Below are 27,054 nucleotides of genomic sequence, written 5' to 3' on the forward strand. Positions count from 1 at the left end.
CAACTCCCAGAATTCCTGAGCCAGCATGGCTCAGCTTGGAAACCTCTCCCTTTCCCCTCAGCATGGCTGGCTCAGGAACTCTGGGAGTCACGAGTCACAAAAGAGCCGAGGTTGCCTATCCCTGGGGCTAGCTAGGTGATCGTTTGGTATCTCATCGGCGAGCTTCATCTGGATGGCTTTCTCTTGCTGACGCAAGGCGGGTGTTGGAACAAAAGCTGCCCGGGCGGCCTGGGGATCCCATAGGCCAGGGGTAGGAAAGCTCGGCTCTTTTATGACTCGTGGACTTCAACTCCCAGAATTCCTGAGCCAGCATGGCTCAGCTTGGAAACCTCTCCCTTTCCCCTCAGCATGGCTGGCTCAGGAACTCTGGGAGTCACGAGTCACAAAAGAGCCGAGGTTGCCTATCCCTGGGGCTAGCTAGGTGATCGTTTGGTATCTCATCGGCGAGCTTCATCTGGATGGCTTTCTCTTGCTGACGCAAGGCGGGTGTTGGAACAAAAGCTGGCCGGGCGGCCTGGGGATCCCATAGGCCAGGGGTAGGCAAGCTCGGCTCTTTTATGACTCGTGGACTTCAACTCCCAGAATTCCTGAGCCAGCATGGCTCAGCTTGGAAACCTCTCCCTTTCCCCTCAGCATGGCTGGCTCAGGAACTCTGGGAGTCACGAGTCACAAAAGAGCCGAGGTTGCCTATCCCTGGGGCTAGCTAGGTGATCGTTTGGTATCTCATCGGCGAGCTTCATCTGGATGGCTTTCTCTTGCTGACGCAAGGCGGGTGTTGGAACAAAAGCTGGCCGGGCGGCCTGGGAATCCCATAGGCCAGGGGTAGGCAAGCTCGGCTCTTTTATGACTCATGGACTTCAACTCCCAGAATTCCTGAGCCAGCGAAGCTGGCTCAGGAATTCTGGGAGTTGAAGTCCATGAGTCATAAAAGAGCCGAGCTTGCTTACCCCTGCCATAGGCCAAGCCCGCTGCCATTCTGGCCCTCCAGCAACTTCCCACCGCCCCACGCCCGCGTCCCCTCAACCCTCCCGCTTTCGCCTTGACGAACCGCCGCCTCCCTCCTCCCTCCTCGGCTCCGCCCCCTCGCCCCGCCCCGTCTCGGATTTCCAGGCGGCGCGCCAAAGCTGAGGAAAGGCGAGCGGCTCGGCTTGCGAAGCCGACGCCGCCGAAGAGCCGCTTCCCTCCTCCTCCTCCTCCTCCTCCGTCGGCCCTCCCTCTCCGAGATGGGACGTCCCAGGGGCGGCCGCCGGCCAGGGCGGGGAGATCTGCTGGGAGTGGGGTGGGGTGGGGATGGCAGCCGCCTTCCCTTCTGCCTCCGGCTGCCAGGGGAGCGGGCTGGGGGAAACGGAGCGCGGCGGCGGCGGCGACGGGAGCGGCAGCTGCAGCCGTCGGAGAAGGAGAAGCCGTCCGGCCAGGCGCCGTCGAAGCCGGAGCGCGCCGGGCTGCGACAGGTGGTGGTCCTCTCTCGCTTTCGGACGGCTCTTGTAGGAGCCGATCTCTTCTTCTTCCCTCGGCCAGCCGAGGCGATCCCCCAACTCGGGCTGCTTGAGCCGCGTCACCCGACCGAGGTAAACAAGCGCCCAGGGTGCGACTTCCCTCGGATTGGGTCCTTCGGGGGATCGGCGGCGGCGGCTGCTGCTGGGTGGATTGCTCCGGACGCCACCGTCCAGTAAGACGCCGAGCCAGATTCCTCGAGGGATCGAAGGCCACCTCACCTGAGGATGACACCTGGCGGGGACGGGGCTTGACCTGCCGACCGGTCGGAAGAGGAGTGCGTGTGTGTGTGGGGGGGGAAGAGAGAGATCCGGAGAGATCCGGATTCATTCCCGAGGGGAGCAGGTTGGTCGGGAGCCAAGAGAGGCGGAGAGACCAGAGACTAGGGAGCGATCCCTAAGCATCCCGCTTCTGGCAGGCGATCCAGCCCCTTCGAGATCTGAAGTTTGGGAGCGAAGCCGAGAAGGGCGAGGCGCAATCCCGTCTTCCCAGGCGCGTCTTCGGTCCCGCCGCCAAGATGATCTCCGACCCGGAGTAATCCCCAATGTCTTCCCGGAACGGCAAGCCCCGATCGGTGGCCGAGTTTGGGAGGGGAAGGCGCCTAGTAGGTTCCTGACTCCCGAGTAAAGACTCCAGATGCGCCTCGGCTGGTGCTCCTTCAAACCGGGAGAAGGCAGCCTCCGACGCGCTACTACCCTTTGGAAACCGGGAGGAGAAGCAGCAGAGTTCCCACGACAGAATCACCCTGGACAGCGAAAGCAGGTTTCCGTCACCATGGCAAGCGGAAACGTTGCCCACTGATCCAGCTGACCCCTTGATCCGTAAAGCTCCTGGCCGGCACCTTGACAGTTCAGAGACCCCGTTGCAGCTCTAGCTGTCAAGTTGGGATCCTGGCGGTTCCCTCCAGCTGTGGGGCAGCCTTAATGCCCAGAGCAAGGGTGAGCGACACTGTCCAGAGATGCCCTGGGAAGTAGTTGGTTTCCTGCTGGTGCTCCTTCAACGCTCGTGGACTCTGCAGAAAGCAGGTAAGTGAGCGGGGAGGACAAGGTTGGGAATGGGGTGCATAAGACGCAGGACTTAAAATCTGAGAAGTGGGACAAAGAGAGACCACAAGAATCCATGCTGTTCAGTGGCTTGGCCATTTCTGCTTTGCTGAACCAGTGTTGCCCAAGCAATTCAGACTACTATGCTCATCACAGTGGCCATCACCTATTTGGACCCTCTGTATGCAACCCCCCCCCCAGCAACCTCATGGGAGTTATAGATCACAAGACGGAGTACCAGGTTGGATGGAGAGCTGAGCAAACATACCCTCCGCTTCAGGTGCAGGCAGCATTCACACATCACCTGCTGCTTTTGTAAATGTGCCCGGCTGGTTTAGTTTTTGAGCTTGGTTTTGTCTGTCCATGGCTTACAGGGTTGTGGGAACCTTGCTGGGCTAATACAGTACAAGCCTCCAAAATGGGATCATGCCGGAACCAAAGTGTTGTATGAACATGGCATCTACTCGTTCCACCTGTGCCTCTGGAGGTTGTCGTGAGGGTGTGAGCCACACAAGAGGTTGTTGAGATGCAGAAAGTGGCAGCTGGAAGCACAGCCGTAGCCCTCAGCGCAGACGCAGCAGAGATTGGGAAGAGGAGGAGGAGAGCCACTCAAGCGGTGTTGGTAGACGCTTCCTCTGCCTTTGGCCTGGGAGGACCCTTCTGCCTCCCTCATTTGGTGCCTCTGCTTGGCCCGAGGAGCCCTCGGCCTCAGAAGCACCCCATCTGGACCACCTGTCCTGCCCGTGCAGACAGATGAGCCCCACCAATTTCTCCCTCACCCTGGCAGACCAGACAGCTGCAGGACCACAAACGGCAGCTCAGATTGTAGTAGGATGGGAGGAGAATAGCCTTGGCAGAGATCCTTCACTCTCTCTCTCTCTCTTCCCCTTCACCCCCCATTGCAGTCCTTCTGAGCCAAAGCATCCTCTGCCCCTCCAGATGTGTTTGACTGGAGTCTAGGATACCTGTCCAATGGGAATCCCAAGTGACTGGAGAGTGCTGGTCTGGTCTCTTTTTGAGAAAAAATTGTGATGGCAGGACAGGAGCGGGGATGAGCCTCACCTACACCCCAACAACACTCCCCAGGCCCCTGAAATGATAGCAGCTTTTTCGGATCTTCCTTTTTTCTCTCCTTCAAACAAGCTGACCCCTCTTTCAGTTATTTGCAAAGATGGTTAGATGAGGTATGGCAAGGCTCAGCGGGCTGGCTGTAAGAGGAGCAATGGGAATTGTTTGCTATCAATTATACATGGGTGTCATAGGCTTCCCTCAGCAAGGAGACACTGGGGAGTTTGTGATCTTGATGTGTCCAATTGGGATGTCAGACTTTTGTTTTCAGCCCTCCCAGCGCTGAAGAAGAATGAAGGGACTGGATGCTGCCCCCAAGGGGGGGGGGGGTGTAAGAAAGGAAAAAGTGGAGAGAGCCAAGGAAGAACGGAAAGGGAAGCGCTGGGGAAACAGCTCCATCTTCTCAGGTTTAGTCAGGACTGCTGTACACAGGCTGGTCCCTTTTGGGATATGTTGTATTATTACCGTTCCCATTAGTCTCAAGGGATTGACATACCAGCTTGGGATGATGGGATTGTAGTTTTAAATCCTCGGGGGGGGGGATTGGAGAAAGCTGGAATTGGATGCAAGGAACTGTAGAGAGTTCCAGAGGTATTGTGGATTAATTAAAGTAATTACATGGGAGGAAGAGTCTAGTGAAAGGTGTGTTTGTATCCATCATCACTAAAGTCAGCTTGATGTAGCGGTTCAGGCTCCGGGCTAAAAACCAGGAGACTGAACTTTTGGCCAGTCATACTCTCTCAGCCCAACCCACCTCAGTGTTGCTGTTGTTTTGGAGAAAACAGGAGAAGGAAGAAGGATTAGGTATGTTCGCCACCTTGAGTTATTTATAAAAAAATAACAAAGGCAGGATGTAAATAAATAAAACAAATCACCACCACTCTGCCATTGAAGTGGGAACTCTGACCCCTGGTGTTGAAAGGACCTAGCCAGGATTGTCATCCCTGCCGATTGCGCTAAATCTAGTTTTTGTACCTATTCGATGGCGTTCCTTCCTGCACACATTTTCCAAGAGTGAGCCTCCCTTTGGGAAGGGATCCTGGCAGCTTCTTAAAAGTACCTGCTTGGCATGCTAGAGGCTGGATTCCATTGGAAAAATCCAATTATAGCAGGTGAAGGGAAGCATCCCTGTTTTATCCTCCAGAGGTGGCCTTCCGGCAGAGCAGACTACTTCAGCCTCACAGGACCACTTGTTCTCCACGTGAGGGACCGCTTCATATATTCACAACCCAGCCAATATAGTAGACAGTGCTTTTTTTGTAAAAGAAAAAGGTGCCGGAACTCACAGATGTCATACAACCCACCTTGCCTATCCTACAAGGTTCCATCCAAAAAAGGTGCCGGCACTCCATTCTGAGCGTTCTATGAGAAAAAAAGCCCTGATAGCAGATATGTTCTGGGCTGAAGACCAAATAATAAATGCTGTGCAGGTATGCAGGAAGAAGACATTTCTATTCCACACCTCCTTTCATTGTATCTCCCCAAGAGAGGGAAAGATGTCTGGCTACTTTCCCAGCCAAGCAAGGACTTATATCATAGAGCTGGATATTAATCCCTGAGATCTGACAGTTACTAGGGCTGCCAATATTCTCCCCCTTCCCAAACGTATCTTGGCTGTCCTTCAGTGCCTTTAATGTAATACTTTCCTGAAGTCATCCTACCTCACTATTTATTCCTCTGTCTGGGAACTCTTTGTTCTCTATCTCTTTCATGGACAAGTGGTGTGGAAACTCTTGGGTGATACGGCTGATCCATGCACAGGTATGCTTGACAGGTGCCATTGTTCAGAGAAGTCCAGATTAGGGCTTCTAAGATTGTTGAGGAAGGGAAAAACTCATCCGGGAAGATGAACAACTCTTCCATTTTTCTTCTTCCCATTTTGGGCCTCCTTCAGAGTGTTTAGATGTCACTTGGATAGGGACATGTGTGTCGTGAGATGCACAGAGATAGCCAAAGAGAGATGCCAAAATCAGAACGGCAGTGGGAAGGATAGGGTGACACAAAGAAGAGAAGTGAGATTCAGTCTTCCAGTTTTGCAAACTCCACTAACTGGCCCCACCCATTGCTTGTTTTGGGCTCTTCTCACTAACCCACTTTTATTTTGCCCCCCCTCCCCATCACTATTCCTCCACCCATTAGTCTCACTGTTCAGTTTAGCATGTCATGTGAGTGCAACCACCACAGCTTTTTCATTGACTGGATTAAATCTGAAAGCGCATCCACTAAATGACTTGGGACCGTCCATTCATTCTTTTTGAGGCTCTCTTAATCCGTTGTTAAAAGAAAATGATGGGGAGTAATGAAAGAAGACCATTCAGCTTGTTCTTGGAGGAAGGGTGGGATTAGGAATAATACGGATAAGGGAATGGGGGGGGGTTTGGAGGACCGCATTTAATTTACCCAGAATTTACCTATCGTGTGATCATGTGATCCAACATTTTCTGAAACCTCCTCTGCTGCTTATGCTCTTACGCTGACATGTTCAGGGTGAAACAGCAATTCAGCAGATGAAATATGAATACCTGCACTGAAGCTGTAGTGGATCGTGAAAGATTTACTGGTTGAACCCTCTGCCCTTTGGTGCAGTTAGCAAAGGTGGGGTTGTTGACAACTCTGATGGTTGCAGATCATGAAATACTCCATTTTCTCTTTGTTGTTTTGCCTGAATCAATTATAATTTCTTTCTATTTCTTTTGTAACAGGAAATGCCAGTTAGTCTCTTTCAAAGTAGCTACTTTGTGTTTTTCTGTTCTGAACAGAGCAAAAAAAAAAAAAAAAAAGCCAGTTTTAAAGCTTCGGGCTCCGTAAGGGGGCACTAGATCACAGAGGCAGTTAAACCCGTTTGTTTCCTTTTTTTGTTCCAGACAATTTTCAGAATGTCCCTACGTATTTTGATATTTTTTTTCTTTATTTCCTGGGGTACGATCTTTTAATAATGCCTCTGCAATTCTCACTGACATTGAAAATCTAGTTGCCTTAATTAGCTGCTGAATTTCATTTTGGAAACCTGTTCAAAGACGAGACTCAGGAAGAGGTAACACAAAAGAAAACAACAAGGTAATTTTCCAGTTTTGTGGAATGCCGAGTAGTTAAGAATGTAGAACGCAGAGGCGTGACCTTAATACATAATCCGTGCTCCAAAATTAAAGAGTTATCTGAATTAGCGGCATTGTCACATCTTGCCGTAGGAATAACCCTAGTCATTTCATTATGCTGTTGTGTGGATTTTGGCTAAGCCACAATTTATTAATTTACGAGCAAGAACTCCTGCCAAAAGGCTTAAGCCAAAGGGCTTGTATCAAAAGCGCACGCCTTTCAGTTTCTCACAAGTAAACCGGAGACGTTCCTATGCTTGTCAAACCCATTATTCTGACGCCAGAGCTGCGTCTATTCTTCCTTCCCATGCATGCAGTAGGTTGAGCTGTCAGTCTTCCCAAATTCAGTTTCCTCCTTCAGTCAGCTTCAAATTAGGTCTCAGCAAGGGGCTGTATGTATTTGTTTCCACATACAAATGCACAAACACGAGGGAAGGTGTAACCCCTGCCCTGCAAATACGGTTGATGGGAAGGCCTACCCTGAATTAGGTTTTTCAAGGAACTCCTCAACTGAAGAGAGAGAAAAAAAGTGCACTTTGTTTAAATCAGGGGAGGACAGAATACAGCATTGCAAGCTAAATGAAGACCAGGCAGGATAGAGAATTCAGCAATGTGTAACAGATGTGTTCGAGCATCAGTTCCTGGTAGGAGAACTGAGTTCTGTTTCTATCCCACCTTTTCTCAGAGAAGTTCAAAGCAGCATATGGGATTCCCCTCCCTGCCTCTGCCTCCCCTGCCCCCCCCCCCCAATTCTTCTGGCAGGCAAGTCAGTCTGAGAGAGAGAGAGAGTAATTAGCACAAGGTCATTTGGTGTGCGATATAGCTGAGCATGGAAATGTGCCTGGATCTCCTCTGATCAGTGCATCGTGCTGGTGGGTTTCTGGGTCTTTTTTTTTTTTGTGAAATGTTGAAAAGGGTAAACGAATAGAGTTCCAAAGCTGGAAGGGACCTTAGTGCTGAAGACAGCAGCTTCTGAACTTTTTGCCCTCCAGATGTGCTGTACTACAGTATGACATCAGCCCCAGACAATACAGCAGAAGAAAACGCCAAGGAGATTGAGAATAGCTCAGAATCGTTAGGAAATGACTTCTAAGAAGTTAGCCAGAAGCACACCATTTCCTGGCATTTTTCTTTTTTCTACCCATGGCTTCCAGTCCAGGTCTCCGAATTACAAGCAGGAACTTATATGTGACAATCCTTCAGGTATTTAAGACCCTTGTCGTGCTTTGTGCTGAATCTTCTCTTCTTAGGATTCAATGTGCCGAGCTCTTACTTTTCCTCCTTCAAAGGACTTACTTGCCAAATCTCTCCCCTGCTTCTCAATTCTCTTCTTGACTGTCTTTTTAAAGTGTTTTACCTCTTGGACTGCAAGACGATCAAACCGGTCAGTCCGAGAGGAGATCAACCCTGACTGCTCTTTAGAAGGCCAGATCCTGAAGTTGAAACTCAAATACTTTGGCCACCTAATGAGAAGGAAGGACTCACTGGAGAAGAGCCTAATGCTGGGAAAGGTTGAGGGCAAGAGAAGAATGGGACGATAGAGAATGAAGTGGTTGGATGGAGTCACTGAAGCAGTAGGCGTGAGCCTAAATGGACTCCAGAAGATGGTAGAGGACAGGAAGGCCTGGAGGAACGTTGTCCATGGGGTCGCGATGGGTCGGACATGACTTCGGAACTAACAACAAAATGTTTGAACTGAATGTTTATGGAGCTTGCCCATTCCCTGTTTAAACAGGTCATGTTTTTCTTTAGCTTCTCACTTTAATTGGTTAATCTCTTCCCCGTATTCCTAAAATAGGACAGGATGATGGGATGCTAGATTTTATTTTATTTTTTAACACTGCTGAGGAGCATTAGATTGCGGAACACTGCTGCTTGGCATATTTATTTAATTTGCAGCAGTAAATGATTTTGCATTCATGCTGCATTGTGTCGGCTGCAAGCAAAAAGGGCATCTGGCTGGTGAAAAAAACAATACAAGGAAAAAGCAATTTTTGAAAAGTGATCTTCATTTTATGGCTGCCTGAGGTATAGCAGCCCAGATATTATATGCTGCCAATAACATGCATGTAAATGGCATGTGCTAGAAATTCAAATCATCCCCCTTTTTTTTTATCTGTCCTATGCTTTTGTGGATCCCTTGGTAATGGTTTCAAAGCTATGCAGCAGGAATTACCTTCCTGAAATGTTTAGAAAAATACCACTTAATGTCAGTGAACAGAGACACGGTAGCACCGATTTATCAGTAGTGACATTATGGCAAATGTTCAACTGCAGCTTATTCTGACAGATGATATTTGTGTGAGTGAGTATAAGTACTTATATCATCATCATCATTATCATCATCACCATTTAGCCATTGTCTATCCACTGCAGGATGAAGGCCTCTTCCGCATGTTTCCAACCTATACGGTCCTGAGTTTTCTGTTGCCAATTGGGCCTTCCATACTTGCTGATGTCGTCAATCCATCTTGTTTTTAGGTCTCTTTCCTGGATGCTTTTTATCAAGTGGGATCCATTCTAGGACTGCCTTGGTCCACCTGCCATCAGTTCTTATATATAAGTACTTATATATACTTAGTTAAGTATATGCAGAGGTTTCTTAACACTTATCACACAGTTAAAGCAACAAAAACTAAGAGGAGCTCCTTTTTCTGAAAAGTCTGATTTATACTGATATTTTGGGAGGTGGGGATGACAACAATAACAATAATGATAGAGTTGGAAGGGACCTTGGAGGTCTTCTAGTCCAACCCCCTGCTCAGACAGGAAACCCTATACCACTTCAGACAAATGGCTGTCCAGTCTCTTCTTAAAAACTCCCGGTGTTGGAGCATTCCCAACTTCTGGAGGCAGGTTGTTCCACTGATTAATTGTTCTCACTGTCAGGAAATTTCTCCTTAGTTCTAAGTTGCTTCTCTCCTTCATTAGTTTCCATCCGTTGCTTTTTGTCCTGCCCTCAAGAGAATAGCCTGACTCTCTCTTCTTTGTGGCAGCCCCTGAGATATTGGGACACTGCTATCATGTCACCCCTCGTCCTTTTCTTCATTAAACTAGACATGCCAAATTCCAGCAACTGTTCCTTATCTGTTTTAGCCTCCAGTCCCCTAATCATCTTGGTTGTTCTTCTCCGCATCTTTTCTACATCTTGGTGACCAGAACTGGATGCAGAACTGGATGGAGATGGAAAATTAGGTGTAAATAGGAACGAGGTGGGATATCCTGGAAGAGTTATAAATGACTAGCTAGAAAACTGAGAAGGAAATCTTTGGCCATGTAAGATTTTTCCCCCTGTTCCTCCTTTCTTCCTCATACTCTTGTTTTTTCCTTAACCACCTCTCACTTGAGTCTTTTAGTTTTCTCATTTGTACATGAAGCATCAAGAAGTGCGTCACTTTGGTTTGTTTGCATTTCAATTTTTATTCTCTCACATTTCTCAGGGCTCAAATTGTTCCATATCTCCCACAGATGAGAAGGCTGAATATGTGCTGCTTGCCATAGAACTTTTGAGTGAATCAGGAAGGCTGCCCTGAAGATTTGTTTGAAAGCACCATTGTTGACCCATGGGCCCTGAAGGCCGAACTGGATGTGGCCCTAGCAATGAACCCAGATCCCTTTGCAATTTTGTCCGTTAACATGTAACATGAGGAACAGAGAGTGTAGATAGTTTTACTTAACTATAGAAATGGTGATGAAGAAGGGGAAGGCCAAGCCCTTCAGGGTTTCTGGGCTTTGCTACCTCTTTAGTCCATCACAGTGTTTCTCCGTTCCATTTCCAGCTCACTTTGGCTATGTTTGAACTGAAAGGAGAATGCTGTGGCTAGAAAAATGGAGATAGATAGACTGAAGTCCAAAGCAATGGTGCTTCTCTAATGTGCTCCTGTTGTGATTCAGTGTCAGCCTGTGCTCCCAGCAGCTGAGTCTGATGAATCTGAGGAGGAGGAGGAGGGGTTTGGAGAGCCTTTGGTGTCGGAGGGAGGTTCTGATGCACTGCAGGACTCTCAGCCTGGCCCCTCCAGTCATGTTCCTCATGAGGCCCAGCTGTGTGAGTGCGAGGTGTCGGACTTAGATGAGTCAAAGCTGAATCTGTTCAGAGATGCTAGAAGCAAAAGGCAATCCAGCAGAGCAGAGCAGAGAAAATCAATGAGGCAACTCAGTGAGAGGAGGAGAAGGCAGTGAGAAGCCATGCCTTGGGACTGATAATAAAAGGGGAAGGCGTGGGCGGGGCTGGTTGCTGAAGGCAACCGTTTGAAGACATTCTGAGAGAGTCCTGGTCTGTTCTTGTTACTTCTGTTTAACTCTTGTTTGATATTTTGATTCATTTATTCTATTGCTTCAAACAAACTGTAAATAAATTTGGGTTAGGTTTTTCCAGCCTATTGACTGTAAAAAGGAAAAAGGGGTTGTCCCTGATACACAAACAGGGCCGGTCGTAGGCTGGAACAGAACAGCTCCCTTTATGCTTGGCCACTTTGTGAACATGTGAATGATGGCCCTGTTCAGTCTGGCTTGGCCCCAGAACACCCCAGTTCCTCCCTGAGCCTGCTTCATGGGGAAGGAGAAGATCCTGTGGGGGTGAAGCAGCTGTCTTGAATGATGGGCCATTTGCTGTAGGGACCTTTGCTGTAAAAATGCAAGGTTATGGCATGAACTCGGAAGGGAGAAGATGTGGTATTTGCAAAGCCTACATAACAAAGATAAAGGAAGAGGGAGTGTGGACAAGTGGGACCCCTTTCAATGTAGAAAACAAGAGCTGACTGACAGGCATATCATACAAGACATATTGCTAAGATAAGGAATAGGGTTAAGACCAGCCAATAGAACACTTGCTAAAAGTCTTCTAGGATGCCTATTAGTTAACTTTTAGGAATAGGGTTGAAGTAGAGCGAGTAGAATACTTGCTAGATAACTTTTGAACCATTTATTAGTTAAGGTTTAGAAGTAGGAATGGCATGGAGCCAATAGACGACCCTTTAGATAATTTTTTAAAAAACCTATTAGACAATGTTTCTCTATCCCACCTTTAAAAACCTGTATAAAAGTTGTTAAATCCTTTGTTCTGGGTCCTGGCATTTTGCAGGCTGGGACCCCTTTTGCTGAAGCGCTTCAGTAAAGGGAAATCAATCCTGCACCTTGTGTCTAATAGTCTTCATCGGCTATGGCGCCAGGCTAAGACCTGAATTTGGGGGACAACACCCAAAGCAGCTGATCTAATATGATTGCTACTCTCACTAAAGGGGCCTGGTAAGTATCCAAGGATCTCCAGAGTATCCGGAACACAGATGCAAGCCCCAGAGATGCAACATAAAGGTGTGAATATACCCTTGATTTCTTTTTAAAGAAAGGCATTACAGACATGTTTGACATTCTTGCCTGTCCTATTCCTCGTCCGTTCTCCACAGCCTGTTGGTCTTTCGACAGCTGCAACCCCAACAGGAGGAAGCTTTCCACAATGGTACCAAAATAGCTAATCCCACGTTTGTTGAAACAGAGCTATGAGCCTCCCGGCCCGCCTGTATGCGTTCCATTACATTCATGTCGCATTTCTTCAGTAATTCAACAGTGCGGTAACACCAAGGCCTCCTGTACCATTTGTCTAATGCCTCACCCCTGATTTTTATTCCCCCCCCTCACCTCCCCGGGGCCATCTCACATTCGTGCCCCCCAGATAGCACTCCACTGGTCCTAAGCATCTTCTAAAGGACCAGCTGCCAACACCCACCACCTGCTAGACATCCAGTCTCCGGCCTCTGTGGGCTTCCACATCCTCCCATGAAGAGCTCACTTTGCTACCCTCCCCTTCCTAGTCTGGTCCTTTTGCTTTATATCGACCACCTGTTTATTATGTTCTCAGCTATTTCCATCTCCAACAACAGGTGGGTCCTGTCCCCCTGGGGCTCATGTCTGCTAGGTTGGAAAGGCATCTGGTTACACCAGGAGAGGTTTGGACTGTGAGGGTGGGTGGATGGCAGGAGGCAAGTGACGAGAAAACAAGTCATAGGTTATTCCCAGCTGTGGAAGGACATTACTATGTCTGGGATAAAACGAGGCAGGCTAGGAGCCAGCCCTCTCAAGTTCTTGGTCAGGGCGAGGGGGAGCCGCTGTTTGTCTGATCTCCTTGCCAGCCCAAAATGCAGCTTTTGTTCACCCTTGTGAGTTCTACCACCCGGCATTCAGCATTATTTAGCCTGAAGGACCACTTGCTGAATCTCTGCCATTTTTCCAGATTTTTTTTTTAAAAAGTGGGGGGGAGAGAGGAAGGGAGGGAGAACTACAGCCCAGATTGGATTCTGCAAGGAAAATGGCCTTCTGCCACTTCTGCAACCTACTTTGTGCAAAGCCAAGTAGCACAGATGTATTTCTATGCCTGTTTTTGTCCTTACTTTTTAAGCAGATATACACGGTTGTGCAAATTGCCAATAATAATAAGAAGAAGGAGAAGGAGAAGGAGAAGGAGAAGAAGTAGTTGGAAGGGACCTTGGAGGTCATCTAGTCCAACCCCCTGCTCAGGCAGGAAACCCTATACCATTTCAGACAAATGGCTGGCCAGTCTCTTCTTAAAAACTTCCAGTGTTGGAGCATTCACCACTTCTGGAGGCAGGTGGTTCCACTGGTTAATTGTTCTGTCAGGAAGTTTCTCCTTAGTTCTAGGTTGCTTCTCTCCTTGACTAGTTTCCATCTGTTGCTTCTTGTCCTGCTTTCAGGTGCTTTGGAGAATAGCTTGACTCCCTCTTCTTTGTGGCAGCCCCTGAGATATTGGAACACTGCTATCATGTCACCCCTCACCCTTCTCTTCATTAAACTTGTGGCTGGCTATGATCCTTTTGCTTCCTTGACGTGTCGTACTATGCCTACATTCTCCCTTTGCACCCCTTGCGGGACTGTTCAATGCCAGGGCAGTCTTCAGAATGGCAGGAGCCACTGGGCACGATCTCTCATGGGCATCTCTTCAGATCCAGCACGCTATTTTCTTTGACTAAAAATGTAGTGGAAATAAGTGGCAGAATTCCAATATTTGTACTTCAGACTCTGGATGACTGAACTGATATGTGAAGGTTCTTTGTATGTAGAGACATATGAATGCGGCGAGGAACATGCTTGTATGACTTTGAAAGAATGCAAGCAAAGCCAGGGCTGGGCTGGGCTAGAACTTTTTTCCTTGATATGTCAGTTTTTACTTGGGCGAACGGGAGTGTAGGTTTTGTGTGTTTCGTTTTTGTTTTCAATGCAGAAACACTTAGAAATGACACAGTAACTTGCAATCTGATGTGGTGCATTCCTTCCTTCGTTTCACATTTCAACCACTTCAATCGGCTGCCTCGAGTAAAAATTCTCAAACTTGGCCCTTTTTAAAATGTGTGGATTTCAGTTCCCAGAATTCCCCAGCCAACATGCTGGTTGAGAACTACTGGCCTAAAGAAACAAGATTTTCCCCCGGGATTAGCATTTATGACGTAAGGAGAAAACACTGTAAAAATGGGATTTCTGGGACGATTAAGTCTTGATATTGCAGATGAACTGGATGGCTCTCCACAGTGGGGCAAGACTCCTAAAAGCCTTGGTTGAAATACTTGGAGGCCTTCTACAATTTCTAAATTAATTAGTTCTTACAACTTACAACCATTTGTTTAGCAACTGTTTGAAGTTACGACCATGCTGAAAAAAGTGACTTTCCCAGCCGGTCTTGGACAAGCAAAGTTAGTGGGGAAGCCCTCAGCAAAAGACAGAAGCTGCAGGCAAGCGATGTCTAGCTTAATGACCATAACAAAAAAGTTAAAATCAGATGTGGGCGTATGACGTCTCACTTAATGACTGCACTATTTTAACAAATTTTCTGGTTCCTGCAGTGGTCGTAAGTCAAGGACTACCTGTAGTTGTAAACACTTGAATCTCGAGTTCTTGGTTGATTGTATATTTCTTTTAATATAATTAATTAGGTTTTGAGGTAAGCTACTCCAAATCTGTTTAGGAGCATGAGAATGGAGATGAAACCAATCAACAAATAAAAGACAAATGATAAGCCTAAACAGGAAAATTAAATACATAGGAATAATCCTATCATCTGCATGTAAATAAATCAATTCCATTTCAACCCAATTGGGCTTTGCCCAGTTCATTATATAGTCTCTGCCATCTTTGGGGAATCTATCCCCACCGGTCACTCTACTCAAAAGACCAAACATGACTCATTTCCCCCCCCCCAAATATTGTTCATCCTTGGTTTAGAAAGACTCATTCTTTGACCTCGGTAGAGGTCAGAGGTTTAGCAGAGGCTGTGCCATCTCATTGTCCCCCATACTCTTTCTTTGTGTTCTGCCTGCACTTGACTGTCTTGGCATGGCCGATTAAATGTGTCTTTGAACTCTTTGATCCTCCTCCAATCCCTCCTCTTCCCAAATGTGCGATCTAAAAGGGTCTCCTGTGTTTCACTTGCCTCCAGCCAAATCTCACAGGACACCCTCCGCCATTTCCCTTTGAATCTTCAAAGCTCTTGCATGCTTTAACTGATTACACATTTAGCATCTCTAATCTCATTTTTTTTGGCCCCCACCCTGGAGGCAGCCTTGAGAGGAGTCCCTCTTCTTCCAAGCTTGTCTTGTCATGGCTTGCTCTGATGTTTTTCCAGCTCCACATTTCAGGATTGGGAGGGGAAAGAAAGAAGGGGCAGCTGGAGGTCTCCTGTGAACTTCCCAGAAGACCTCAAGGTCTCTTCTCCAGCTGCAGCTCTTCAAACTTCCTTCAATTTTCTGACCAAAGCGAATTCCCTAGATTATGGGTAAAAGAGAAGCACAATTATTATTATTATTATTTTCAAATTTTCTGCCCTGAAATTATAACTGGTTTTGACAGAAGCTCTTTCTGTGAAGAAACAGAGGGAGTTTCCTTCACCAATGAGAAATCAAGGGCTGAATTCATCCGGAGTCACAGGATCAAACTCCTCCCAGATATTATCGGCCAAACCCGTCGTTTCCCCCTCGTCAGATACTGCCCAGTCGGAGTCCAAGCCAGCAAGAATCTGAGCGATTTTATCCACCAGATACTCACTAAACTCCTCGGCCCATCCCTGCAAGGGGTCCTCTCCCGTCCCCTGATTTAAAAGGGAACGGGTCACCCTAAACCGGGCGGTTATCTGCGGATGCAATGAGGGTGGCGAAGTGAGCATGCTTCGCCACCTCCATTGCCACAAGATAAGATCTAGAAAAGGATCTTAACTGTGTCCGGTCAGACTCGGACCGAGTGGACCTCCAAATGCTCTCTAGGCCCCTTCTCCGGCGCTTCATCTCCCGCAGGTCCATGGAAAACCAAGGAGCGAGCCGGGATCTGCGCCGGGTCAGAGGCCGCAAAGGCACAACACGGTCGAGAGCCTCCGAAGTCACCCATTGCCAGGCATCAACTAAGGTCTTGACCGGGCTGTGGGAAAGGGAGGAAGGAATAAATCCAAGCACCGTCTGGAACCTATCTGGGTCCATCAGGCGCCTGGGGCGGAACCACCTGGTCGGTTCCGCCTCCCAGCAGCGGGGAGTGGCATGACGGAGGCTCAGCCGCAGGAGATAATGGTCTGTCCATGAAAGGGGTTGAGATGTTGGAGTAACCCCACCCAGACCATTAAGCCACTGCCCAGAGATGAAAATAAAGTCGGGCGTGTTTCCCCCCTCGTGAGTCGGACCCTGAATAATCTGGGTCAGGTCCATGGCTATCACTAAATGAGAACAGTAGCTAAACAAGATTTACTTTCCCACTGTGTCAGTTTTATCAATGTCATTGTTATCCCTCTCTAAGAAAAAAAAAACATTCAGTGGGATTTCCTGATTATAATTGCAACGCTCACTGACAACCTGAGTACAATTAAGGGCATTGGCTGCATTCACACAACTTAACCTGAATTCATTTTCCTGGTTTGCACAATGCACTGAATCATGCGTTAACCAAAAAAGTTAAATTCACCCAACACACCAACTTACAAAAATTGACAAGAGGTTAAAATAACCAAGCTTAGTAACTTGTATGTGAATTTGCTATATTTTAACTGTCTGAAGCTTTGTTGTGTGGACAAGCCACTAAAATCCGACCAAATACAAATTCACTACTCCAGAAGGCTTAGGTTTTTTAAAATTGCAAACCCTTTATTTTCTTGATTATGCAATTTGTATCCGTACGTATATTTGTGTGTGTGTATATATGTGTCTCACCAGGATGTTGCTGAACTATAACTCCCAGCACTCCCAGCAGCTATGGCCAATGTCTGGAAGTTACACTTTCAGCAATACCAGGAGAGCCACAAGTTCTTCATCCATGAGGAACTGTGGATTGTTTTCCTGGCAGGCTACCATAAGTCCCTTAGATGACCTTGGGCTGGTTACTATAGCTCAGTTTAACCAAGCTCTCTGGGTTGTTGTGAGGACAACTTTGTTTGTATATAATAGCTTCCCGGGGGATAGCTGTGTTACTCTTCTGCGGCAAAATCGAAACAGACTCTTATGCCACTTCAAAGGCAGATATCTATAGTTTTTGTGCATCGCAGTTCAGTTTATCAGATGCATATGATACAGAGAGAATTGCTGTGGTTGTCAAGAGAGAAAAGGAAAGGGGGATTGTTGATCAGAGATAGGTCTTGGGTTGGAAGTGACCAAACACGTTTCATCATAAAGTAGCAATCAAATATGTCTTAGGTGTGAAGAAAAGGCGTTGCTTGGCTGACTTTGCTAAGAGTTGGGTCTGAGAAGTTGGAAGAACATCCAACGCCATCATCAAGAGTTGATGATTTGTCTCAAAATAGCCATGTGTGACTTTGTTCTTTAGTGAATGGGGAGGAAATGCACGATAACAACCATCACCACCCCCATATAGAAAATTAAAAGATGCAGGAGAAAACGTGGAGAAACCTGCCTCCTACCATTTCTCTTCCCTCTGATTACTCCCCAGAATTATCTGAATGTTTTATGGTGAATGGAGCTGATTATCGGGGACTGCAGAACAGAACTGCGCCTGGATCCGCTGGGAAGCCTTGCCTCTACTGGAACCAGACACGAGAACATGCCTACAACACGGCCAAGTATCCCAATGGCGAGTGGGGGCTCGGCAGTCACAATTACTGCCGAAATCCAGACGGTGATGTACAGCCTTGGTGCTACATCTCAGAGAACGAAGAAGGGATCTACTGGAAGTATTGTGACATCCCAACCTGCCACAGTAAGTGTTGGACCTTGCATTGAAGTTGGGGGAATCAGCCAGAGTTTAGCAAAAGAATAAAATAAAATAAAATTGGTCCCAGTGATGGAGAATATGTGTAGCTAAGGGTTGAAATGAGGGGTCCTTGGTGCTCTGAGCTTGCTTGTTTCCTTGCAGACATTTCATTACCCTGACTAGGTAACATCATCCGTGCTAGTAAGGAGTGCTTGAGTGCTTGAGAAGGCTGATTTAAAGACCTTTAAGATTTATATAAACTGACAGCAATCAGCGGTCCTTACTAGCCTGGACGATGTTACTAGATAGGGTAATGAAACGTCTGCAAGAAAAAAGCAAGCTCAGAGAGCACCAAGGACCCCTCAAAGTTTGGTCCACTCTGTAGGAAAGTTAATAATTGGTGGACCTTCTCAGAAGTTGAACATCCTTTTCTCAATTGCTTGCTGGTTCTGTCTGGAGTCTCTAACCCAGCTTTTCCCAAATGGGTGTCCTATAAAGGCCAGAATGGGTAGAAATTATAGAAGTCCCATTCTTACAGTTCTCTGACACTGTGGTCCTAACTGTTCTCCTTCAAACTGACAAGCAAATCCCATTCTGATCAATCACCAGCTCAGAAGAAAGATTTGCTTGCTTTGAAATTTATTTCAAAGGAGAAGAACATTTAAATGCAATTCTTATAGATGGAGTGTTGTGGTTTGCCTTTATTATGGGAGACCAAGAGTTTTAGATGAAAATCCAGTCTAGGGGTGTCCCTTTCTACTGTCCCTTTTCAGATTTTGAGGTTTGGGCAGCCAGGGCAACTCTGAAGTCAAAGAAACAAAATAACGCTGTAGCACCCTTCTCAGTTTCAACAGGAATGTACTGTAAACCCAATACATCAAGAAGAGATGTATTGGAATGCAATTTTCAAGCCTCAGAAAAATACAGAAAAACATGAACAGCTCTTATAGCGGAAAACACTTCAGAGAAAGTGTAAGGTGGTATTAAATCTGTTGTACCTGAAGAGCAACAATTTTGAGACAACTGCCTCTGATGCCTTTCACTCAAAACAATGTGGCGGTGTTTCTCAACCTTGGCAACTTAATGATGGGTAGACTACAACTCCCAGAATTCCCCACATCTGGCTGCATACGGTCAGTTTGTATCACAAGTAGTCATCACTTATTGACTGCCTTGTTTAGTGACTGCTTGAAAAAGAAAAACAGCTTTGCAACCAAAGTTTACGTTTTCAGCCGTACAGTGTCCCATGGTTAAGTGATTGCCGTTTGTGAGCTTCACAATCAGCTTCAAACAAGCACAATTGATGGAGAATGCGAAAGTGAAACCCCAAGTCGCAGTCATGTGATGTTTCACTTACTGACCATGGTGATTTGTGTAATGACGGAAGCAGAATTGACATCAAAGGTCCAGCGCAGTCACATGGCTTTTTTTGGCTTAGTGACTGTGTTGCAAGTCCCAATTGTGGTTGGTAAATGAAGACTGCTTGTAAAGTCCTACAGTTGTGTAGCGTTGTGATACCTTTCTGTATAAACATTCAAAATTTCTACCCTCATCCTCCATTGTTTTTTTTTTCAGTGCCTGGCTATGTTGGCTGCTTCTTGGACTCTGGTACTCCCCCAACACTAAGTGGGAGCAGTGGCACCTCCACCAAGCTCACAGTGCAAGTTTGCCTCAGTTTCTGCCGCAAGCGAGGCTATAAGGTACAGCAGCTCAGGAGGCATTCACAGTCCATTGAAGAGGTTGCTTCAAACGGCCCTCCCAACCTGGGTTTGTCTAGGTGTGTTAGAACTACATCTCCCAGAATTCCCGGATAACAGACTGGCTAGAAAATCTGGGGTGGTTTAAGAATCCAGGAACTGAGTTCTTAAATAGTCCAGATACAATTAGATGACATTAGTTGAGAAAAACTAAACTATATTATTTTTAGAATAATATAAAATAATAAATAAAAGCCAGGGAGTGATTCCACCCAGTTCCCACTTATTCTCCTCTCCAGCCTAGGAGAAAAGCGCCAGTGAAAAGGATTTCATTCTTTCTAATCTGCCACACTGGAGTTGTGTGATGCAGCTCTTTTAATTTAAACATAGAATCCTGACACTGTTTCCAATACAGTATGCTTTTAGATTTGTCTTTCCTAACCAGACTTGGTCTGCAAAGCTTGAGAAGGCTGATTTAAAGACCTTTAAGATTGGTATATATAAGGACAGGAGTCTTCAAACCTGGCCGTTTTATGACTTGTGGACTTCAATTCCCAGAATGCTGGCTGAGTAATTCTGGGAGTTGAAGTCCACAAGTCATAAAAGGGCCAAGTTTGAAGACCCCTGTATAAGGATGTAGGCTGGTTCAAAGAGATACAAAGCAGTGCTCTGGCACAGCTAACAAATTTAGCCAGTATGGCATTGGAGACCATTAGGGGGTTCTGAATACAGAACTGATGAATTTATGTATTGATTTATTATTGTCGAGGAATAAAGAAATTTGGAACCCAACCAAGTTTAGTGACTATTTCTCTGTCTGGGAACCAAAAAGCTGTCATTCCCTGAATAAAAATATCCGGTAGAGCTCCATTTGTAATTTCAACCTCTTTTTCATTTGATCTCTTAGTGTCCCATTAAACTACAGTTCCCATTAAGAACAGCTATGACAATTCTTTTCCCCCCCCCCTATTAATGGGTAACCAAGATAGCTCATCTCTCATATTTCAAGAAAAACTGTTAAGACAGCTATAGAGGTCTTGCTGGCCACTGATCCATGGTTGTTAATAAAGAGATCTCTATTTAATATTGATATAGGGAGTGTTGTTTTGCCAACTTTTCTGAACTGATCTTAACTATTGGGCCTTGAGCAGCTGCTGCTTGATTTGATGGGCAATAGTGCCTATCTCCACGCCATAAAAAAGCTTTCCTACTTGATTTGTTTGCTGATCACAGCACCATCAGCACTTTGCGGGGGACCAGCTCTCCACCCTTCACTTGTAATTCAAGGTACAACATCTAAACAGCAAATCAAATGATGACCTCAGAGTAAGGCAGAGCTAGCTTACACGAAAGGCCTGAATCTTGATTTTCTTCACTCGCTCTGGGCATGTGCCTTCACTGATCTACTTTTTCCCCTTATTTGGATTGATTGGATTGATTGAGAACCCTTTCATCGGTTCTCTGACAACTGATGGGAATAGAGTAGACACATGTTATCCCCCTTCTCTATTTTCATCCCATCAGCCCAATTCTTGGCATCCTGTGAAACAGAGCTCAGCCATCAAACAGCATTTGTTTTGTCGTTCCAGGCTATCAGTTTTTATTAGCGCAACAAATGCACAGTTGTTACCCATTTGTCACACTTGGTTCAGACGGCTGCCCTCATGGTTAGGCTTCTGTTCTGGAGATACTGAATTTGAAGATTCGTCTATTTTTTTTTAATATCTGGGAAAGCATTATACAGTCTGGTTACTTGATTATGTCATCTGTTTAAGCTTTCTCATTTGGAAATAGCAAAAATTTGGGGCTCTTGTAGGTAATTTTGGCTCTTTTCCTATAATCTTCCATATCTTCCAGCCCTTTTATTTTATGGAAACATAAATCTGCTGGTATTACTCTGCGTAATTGCTCCATAGAAAGTAAACCATTTCTTCTGGCTTTAAGGTGGACAACTAGCTCAACAGTTTACCATGCAAATACAATCTTTATGGTCTGTAAACCATGATTTATTTATTTATTTATTTATTTATTTATTTATTTATTTATTTATTTATTTATTTGGATTTATATGCCGCCCTATCTCCCGAAGGATTCAGGGCGGCTAACAACAATAACATACAATAATACAGAAGTTAAAAGAAAAAATAAATTAATGGCCCTGTAGAATAAATTAAAATTAAAATAAGTTAAAAATTAAAGTTAAAAATTAAAAACATAATTAAAATCCCTGTCAGTCCAGGTCAGCCTGGTGGAAAAGGAGTGTTTTGAGGGCGCGGCAAAAGGACTGGAGATCTTGGGCCATCCGAAGCTCAGGGGGGAGCTGGTTCCACAGGGCTGGCGCTCCCACAGAGAAGGCCCTCCCCCTGGGGGTCGCCAGCTGACATTGTCTAGCTGACGGTACCCTGAGGAGGCCTTCTCCGTGTGAGCGCACTGGGCGATGGGAAGTCGTTCCCGGCAGCAGATGGTCCTGCAAGTATCCCGGGCCTAAGCCATGTAGGGCTTTAAAGGTAAGTACCTTCAATATGGTCTAGCAGATTGAGTGAACCCAACCAATTTGGCTTATTCAGTAAACCCTGATTAAATCAAGCATGGCTTTCAGTCTACGAGCATATCCTAGGAAGTCTTGAATTTCCTTCAAGACAATTGCTTGTCCTATCCTTGTTTCCTTGTTTCATGTTTCATCTTCTTGCCATAGCAATGCAGTTAAAGAGATGGGTCCATCTTAAATCTTCACTTATTTTCTTCTGCCTTTTTGGAAGTTTGCTGGAGTAGAAGCTGGTTATGCCTGTTTCTGTGGCCATGAAGGGGATATCCGGCACAGCCAGCAAGTGAGTGCTGTGGAATGTGATCAAGTCTGCTTTGGCAAGTCCAGTGAACTGTGTGGAGGAGATGGCCGGATCGGCATATACAATGGTAAGTGTGAGAATTGGATGCATATCTTTGGCAAAGATGTACCTGCTACAGCTAAATGCCTATAGGTGAAACTTCTTCCCTCTGCATATTACACGTTGGAAGGCCATCCAGTGAAGTTGATGGGGTTTAGAAATAACTTCCAATGCACTTTTAGAAAGACAAAGGCAAGTTATCTTTTTAATCAAGGATTTGGAATCCAAGTTACCCTAAGTCAGGGGTCCACAACCCCTGGTCTCTGGCCCACGACCAGGCCTTGAGCCATTTGGAACTGAGCCACAGAAGTGGCAGGTGAGCGCGCACGTACATTGTTTGAGCAGTGGGTGAATGTGTGCATGTGCGCTCCATTTGCTGGTAGCAGTGGGCAGGCTTGCCCACTGCTCGTGCAAATGGAGTTGTGTGTACGTGCTTGCCCACCGCCTGTGTGGCACCATCCCCTCCCCTCCACCGATTCACAGAGCGGGAAAAATTGGGGGAACTCTGCCCTAAGTGGCATACTAGGGGTTTTTCAGAAGTTTCATATTGTTTATAACAGTATTTCTCAGCAGCTTGAAAATGTACAGATTTAGACTTCCAGAATTCCCCAGCCAGGATTTGGGAGTTGAAGAACTGAATCTTCAAACTGCAAGGTTGAGAAACCCTGTTCTATGCACGTTCTGAGGCCATGTTGACCTAGACAGTAGGTTAAGGTCTGAGATTGTCATTGCCCCTCCCTGTGAACTCTCTGTGAGGCTTTGAAAAGTGATCCAATTAACTGCTGGCTCATTTCCTGCTCCAGAGAAAACATTTCTCCTTGTTTCACTTCCTAAATGCTGGAATTTCTCTCTTCTTCCCTTGCCACCATTCTATAGTTGCACCACGCAAGGGCTGGAAAAGGATTGTTTTTGTTTTTTAAAATTCTTCTCGTGAAAATGAAAATGTGAGAAAGGAAACAAGGAAGGTAGAAGATTGCCCAGCTTGCTGCCTTATCTCGGTCTCTTTCGTTGGTCAGTTGGAGGAAGTGCCAGTCAGCTGACAGGATGGAAGGTGAAATCCTTGGTGAATCCGTCACATTGGCATAAGAGAAGGTTTAAGTTGGACACTGGCATGAAAACGCTGCTTACATTTGGAGGGGGTAAATCGGTGACTATAGAGAAGAGGATAAAGTTCCATTGAAATTGAGCGGGATGGAATCCCGAGAAGAGACATTCATAGATTCAGAGGCATCTGAGGCAAGAGGGCTAGGCAGTGTGAAAAAAATATATATGACAAAAACACTGTCACGCTATCATGATGAACTCTTTCTTGTGCCCTGAGTGACCTTGCGCACACATGCAAAAGGAGATGAGCTTGCTTCGTAGAAGGTGCAACTTTGCTCTCATCATTTAAGATGACAGCCTCCCATCCTGCAGACTCTTCTGGGTAAAATGTGTTTTCTCTTGTGGCAACCGATGCTGCAGCATAACAGCTTTTATACCTGGGATTAGAAAACTTCCAGTGTTAACAATGCAGCGATGTGCTTGAGTTCATATTTTGCCATAAAGGTAAAGGTTAAGGTTCCCCCGCACATGCGTGCTAGTCGTTTCCGACTCTAGGGGCCGGTGCTCATCTCCGTTTCAAAGCCGAAGAGCCAGCGCTTGTTCGAGGACGTCTCCGTGGTCATGTGGCCGGCATGACTAGACGCCAAAGGCGTACGGAACGCTGTTACCTTCCCACCGTAGTGGTCCCTATTTTTCTACTTGCATTTTTACGTGCTTTCGAACTGCTAGGTTGGCAGAAGCTGGGACGAATAACAGGCGCTCACTCTGTTACGCGGCACTCGGGATTTGACCCACCAAACTGCCGACCTTCTGATTGACAAGCTCAGCATCCTAATCCACTGAGCCACCGCGCCCCTATTTTGCCATAGAGAGTAATAAATATTTGCAAGTTTCATTTGCAAGTGCCATAACCCTTATTATACGAATAGGAAGGCCATTTTAGGAACCAGCTCTTGCACATTTTTGGGTATAGGAGAGAAGGATGGTATTTGCTCCCATCCTGCTAGTTTTATGTTCTCAGCATCTGGAATGCAGTTATTTATTTTAACTAGTGTTAGTTTTCAAGAACTTTGCTTTGCCTTCTTGTTTATTTAAGATGCAGCTGGGCACTTTTCCTTCCTGATTTTGACTCTTGACAAAGTCTGTTTGCAACTTAGTATTATTTCCATTTTAATTACTTTTTAACAACCATAAAGAAGCCGGGATCTATATAGGATCTCCTTTCACGTGTGAGGCCGTGCACTGGCAGTTTTCCATAATACAATTGCAACTTAGAAGGCACATGACAAACACAACAAGGCAGTGTTAGCTTTGTTTAGAATATGTGCGTGAGATGCACACTGAGCAATTGTGGGAGAAGTGGGAGGTGCAAAAAAAAAAAAAGAAAAAGAAAAGTTTGTGTGTTTTTTATGACTAATAGCTCTGTAATTGCAAATTCCAGTTTGGCCTTTTAAATCTGTTTTTCTCTTTTGAATTGTTCTTTGTTCCTTTAAATGTAATTGCTAAGCACATTTGATTTGTGTTTAGATTGTAAGCCGCCCTGAATCTTCGGAGAAGGGCGGGATATAAATGGGATTAAAATAAAAAATAAAAAAAATATAATAATTTTATTTTAATTCAAAAGGAAAGGGAAAAAAAGTTCTTCTGGTTGTATCTTCTAGAGGCCGAATGATTAGGAGCGCTACTATCTATCACTTTCAGAGTCCTTCGCTTATTCTGCTGTCAGTTTTATACCCTCACCCTAGTCCAGTCAATTTCATATGTCTTTGTAAGTTTTACTATGCTAACTAGACTAAGACATTTGAAATTGACTCTACTTTACCCCAAAATATCCTAAAAGTAAAATCTTTATCTTTATTAGACTTATATACCGCCCTTCTCCCGTAGGACTCAGGGCGGTTCACGAGGTTTTATCAAAATAACAATACAACATTACAAAAATTAAAAACAGTTAAAATAATTACATTTAAACCTTGAATAAATATAAAACCCCAATTAAAATCCAATTTAAAACCCCAATTAATACTCTCAGTCCAGGCCAGAAAGCTCAAAGAGCCAAGTCTTCAGGTCCCGGCGGAATGAGCGAAGCTCAGGGGCAGTCCTAAACTCTACGGGCAGCTGATTCCAGAGGGCAGGTGCACCCACAGAGAAGGCCCTCCCCCTGGGTGTTATCTGCCGGCAATCTTTTACCGGCGGTACCCTGAGAAGACCCTCCCTGTGGCAGTGCACAGGACGAAGGGAGCTTGAGGCCGGCAGCAGGTGTTCCCTCAGATATCAATAGTACTGCTTTGAAATATCATGTGTTACATACACATTTTTTATCAAAAAACCCACCAACAAACAAAAACCCCAACTAGCCAGAAGGGTGGGAGGAACAGTTTTGATGAAAAAAAAATTAAGAGGACAATTGGAGCCTTCTTTGCATGGTTCATCAAATTAAGCAACTGAAAACACTAGTGTAAATAGCCTTTGATTTAAAACCACCACTGGGACCAGAATTTCTATTGCTAAGCAAGGCAGTTGTTACGTGAGACGCACTTGATTTTACGACCATTTTTGCCATGGTTGTAAGCAAAGCACAACAGTTTTTTAAATTAATCCAGCTCGCCCCATTGGCTTTTCATTTCAGTTGGGAAAGTCACAAATGGCAATTACAAGGTGCTGGTGATGACCTATAAAGCCCTAAATGGCTTGGGTCCGGGATATCTGAGGGAACACCTGCTGCCGGCATCAAGCTCCCTTCGTCCAGTGCGCTCCCACAGGGAGGGTCTTCTCAGGGTGCCACCGGTAAGAGATTGCCGGCGGGTAACACCCAGGGATAGGGCCTTCTCAGTGGGGGCGCCTGCCCTTTGGAACCAGCTGCCAGTGGAGCTGAGGACTGCCCCCGACCTCCGTTCATTCCGCCGGGGCCTGAAGACCTGGCTCTTCGAGCTCTCTGGCCCAGGCTGAGGAGAAATTTATTTTAATTGGGGTTTTATTTATACAGGGATAAATTTAATCTTTTTTAAATTTGGTTTTTAACTTTTGTATTCTTGGTTTTTAATTACCCTGTAAACCGCCCTGAGTCCCTCGGGAAAGGGCGGTATATAAATGTAATAAAATAAATAAATAAATAAATACATGACCTCAGGTTAGTGCAACCATCATGGATACACGCCAGTTGCCAAGCACCTGAATTCTGATCACATGACTGTAGAGATGCTGGATGTTACATATGCAAGGACTGGTCATAAGTCACTTTTTTCAGTGCCATTATTACTTTGAATGGTTGTAATTCAAGGAATACCTGTATCATATTTGAAGGTCGGTCTCAAGAGCTGGCATATATTGGCATAAATATTGGGGGAGGGAGAATTACATATCATTTGGTCAATCCCTTTGGCAGCTCATTGGGGACTCAGGAGTTGTTTACTATATAAATAGGAAAGGTAGCTTAAAATGATCCAGCTATTTCACATTTAGCTCTTAAACAGTTCCAGATTTGATTAGAATTAAATTAAATTAAATTAAATTAGCTCCTCCTGGACAGTTGTCACCCATGCAA

At 45.7% G+C, this 27,054-nt stretch overlaps 1 protein-coding gene across 3 annotated transcripts in view; it reads left to right on the plus strand.

Annotated features, from left to right (window-relative positions):
- Positions 1-1,331: 1,331 nt before the first annotated feature.
- KREMEN2 (kringle containing transmembrane protein 2) overlaps positions 1,332-27,054 on the plus strand; it is a 52,229-nt gene continuing 26,506 nt past the window's right edge. For 2 of the 3 annotated variants that reach the window (XM_083376896.1, XM_083376898.1), the window contains exons 1-4: positions 1,332-2,519; positions 17,624-17,890; positions 19,460-19,584; positions 22,341-22,494. In XM_083376896.1, coding sequence (XP_083233022.1) covers positions 2,453-2,519; positions 17,624-17,890; positions 19,460-19,584; positions 22,341-22,494 — 613 coding nt within the window. In that variant the 5' untranslated portion in view covers positions 1,332-2,452. The remainder of the gene's footprint in view (positions 2,520-17,623; positions 17,891-19,459; positions 19,585-22,340; positions 22,495-27,054) is intronic. The other variant, XM_083376897.1, reaches the window with a different exon arrangement.

This window comes from Vipera ursinii (genome assembly GCF_947247035.1).
Source record: "Vipera ursinii genome assembly, chromosome: Z".
NCBI lineage: Eukaryota > Metazoa > Chordata > Lepidosauria > Squamata > Viperidae > Vipera > Vipera ursinii.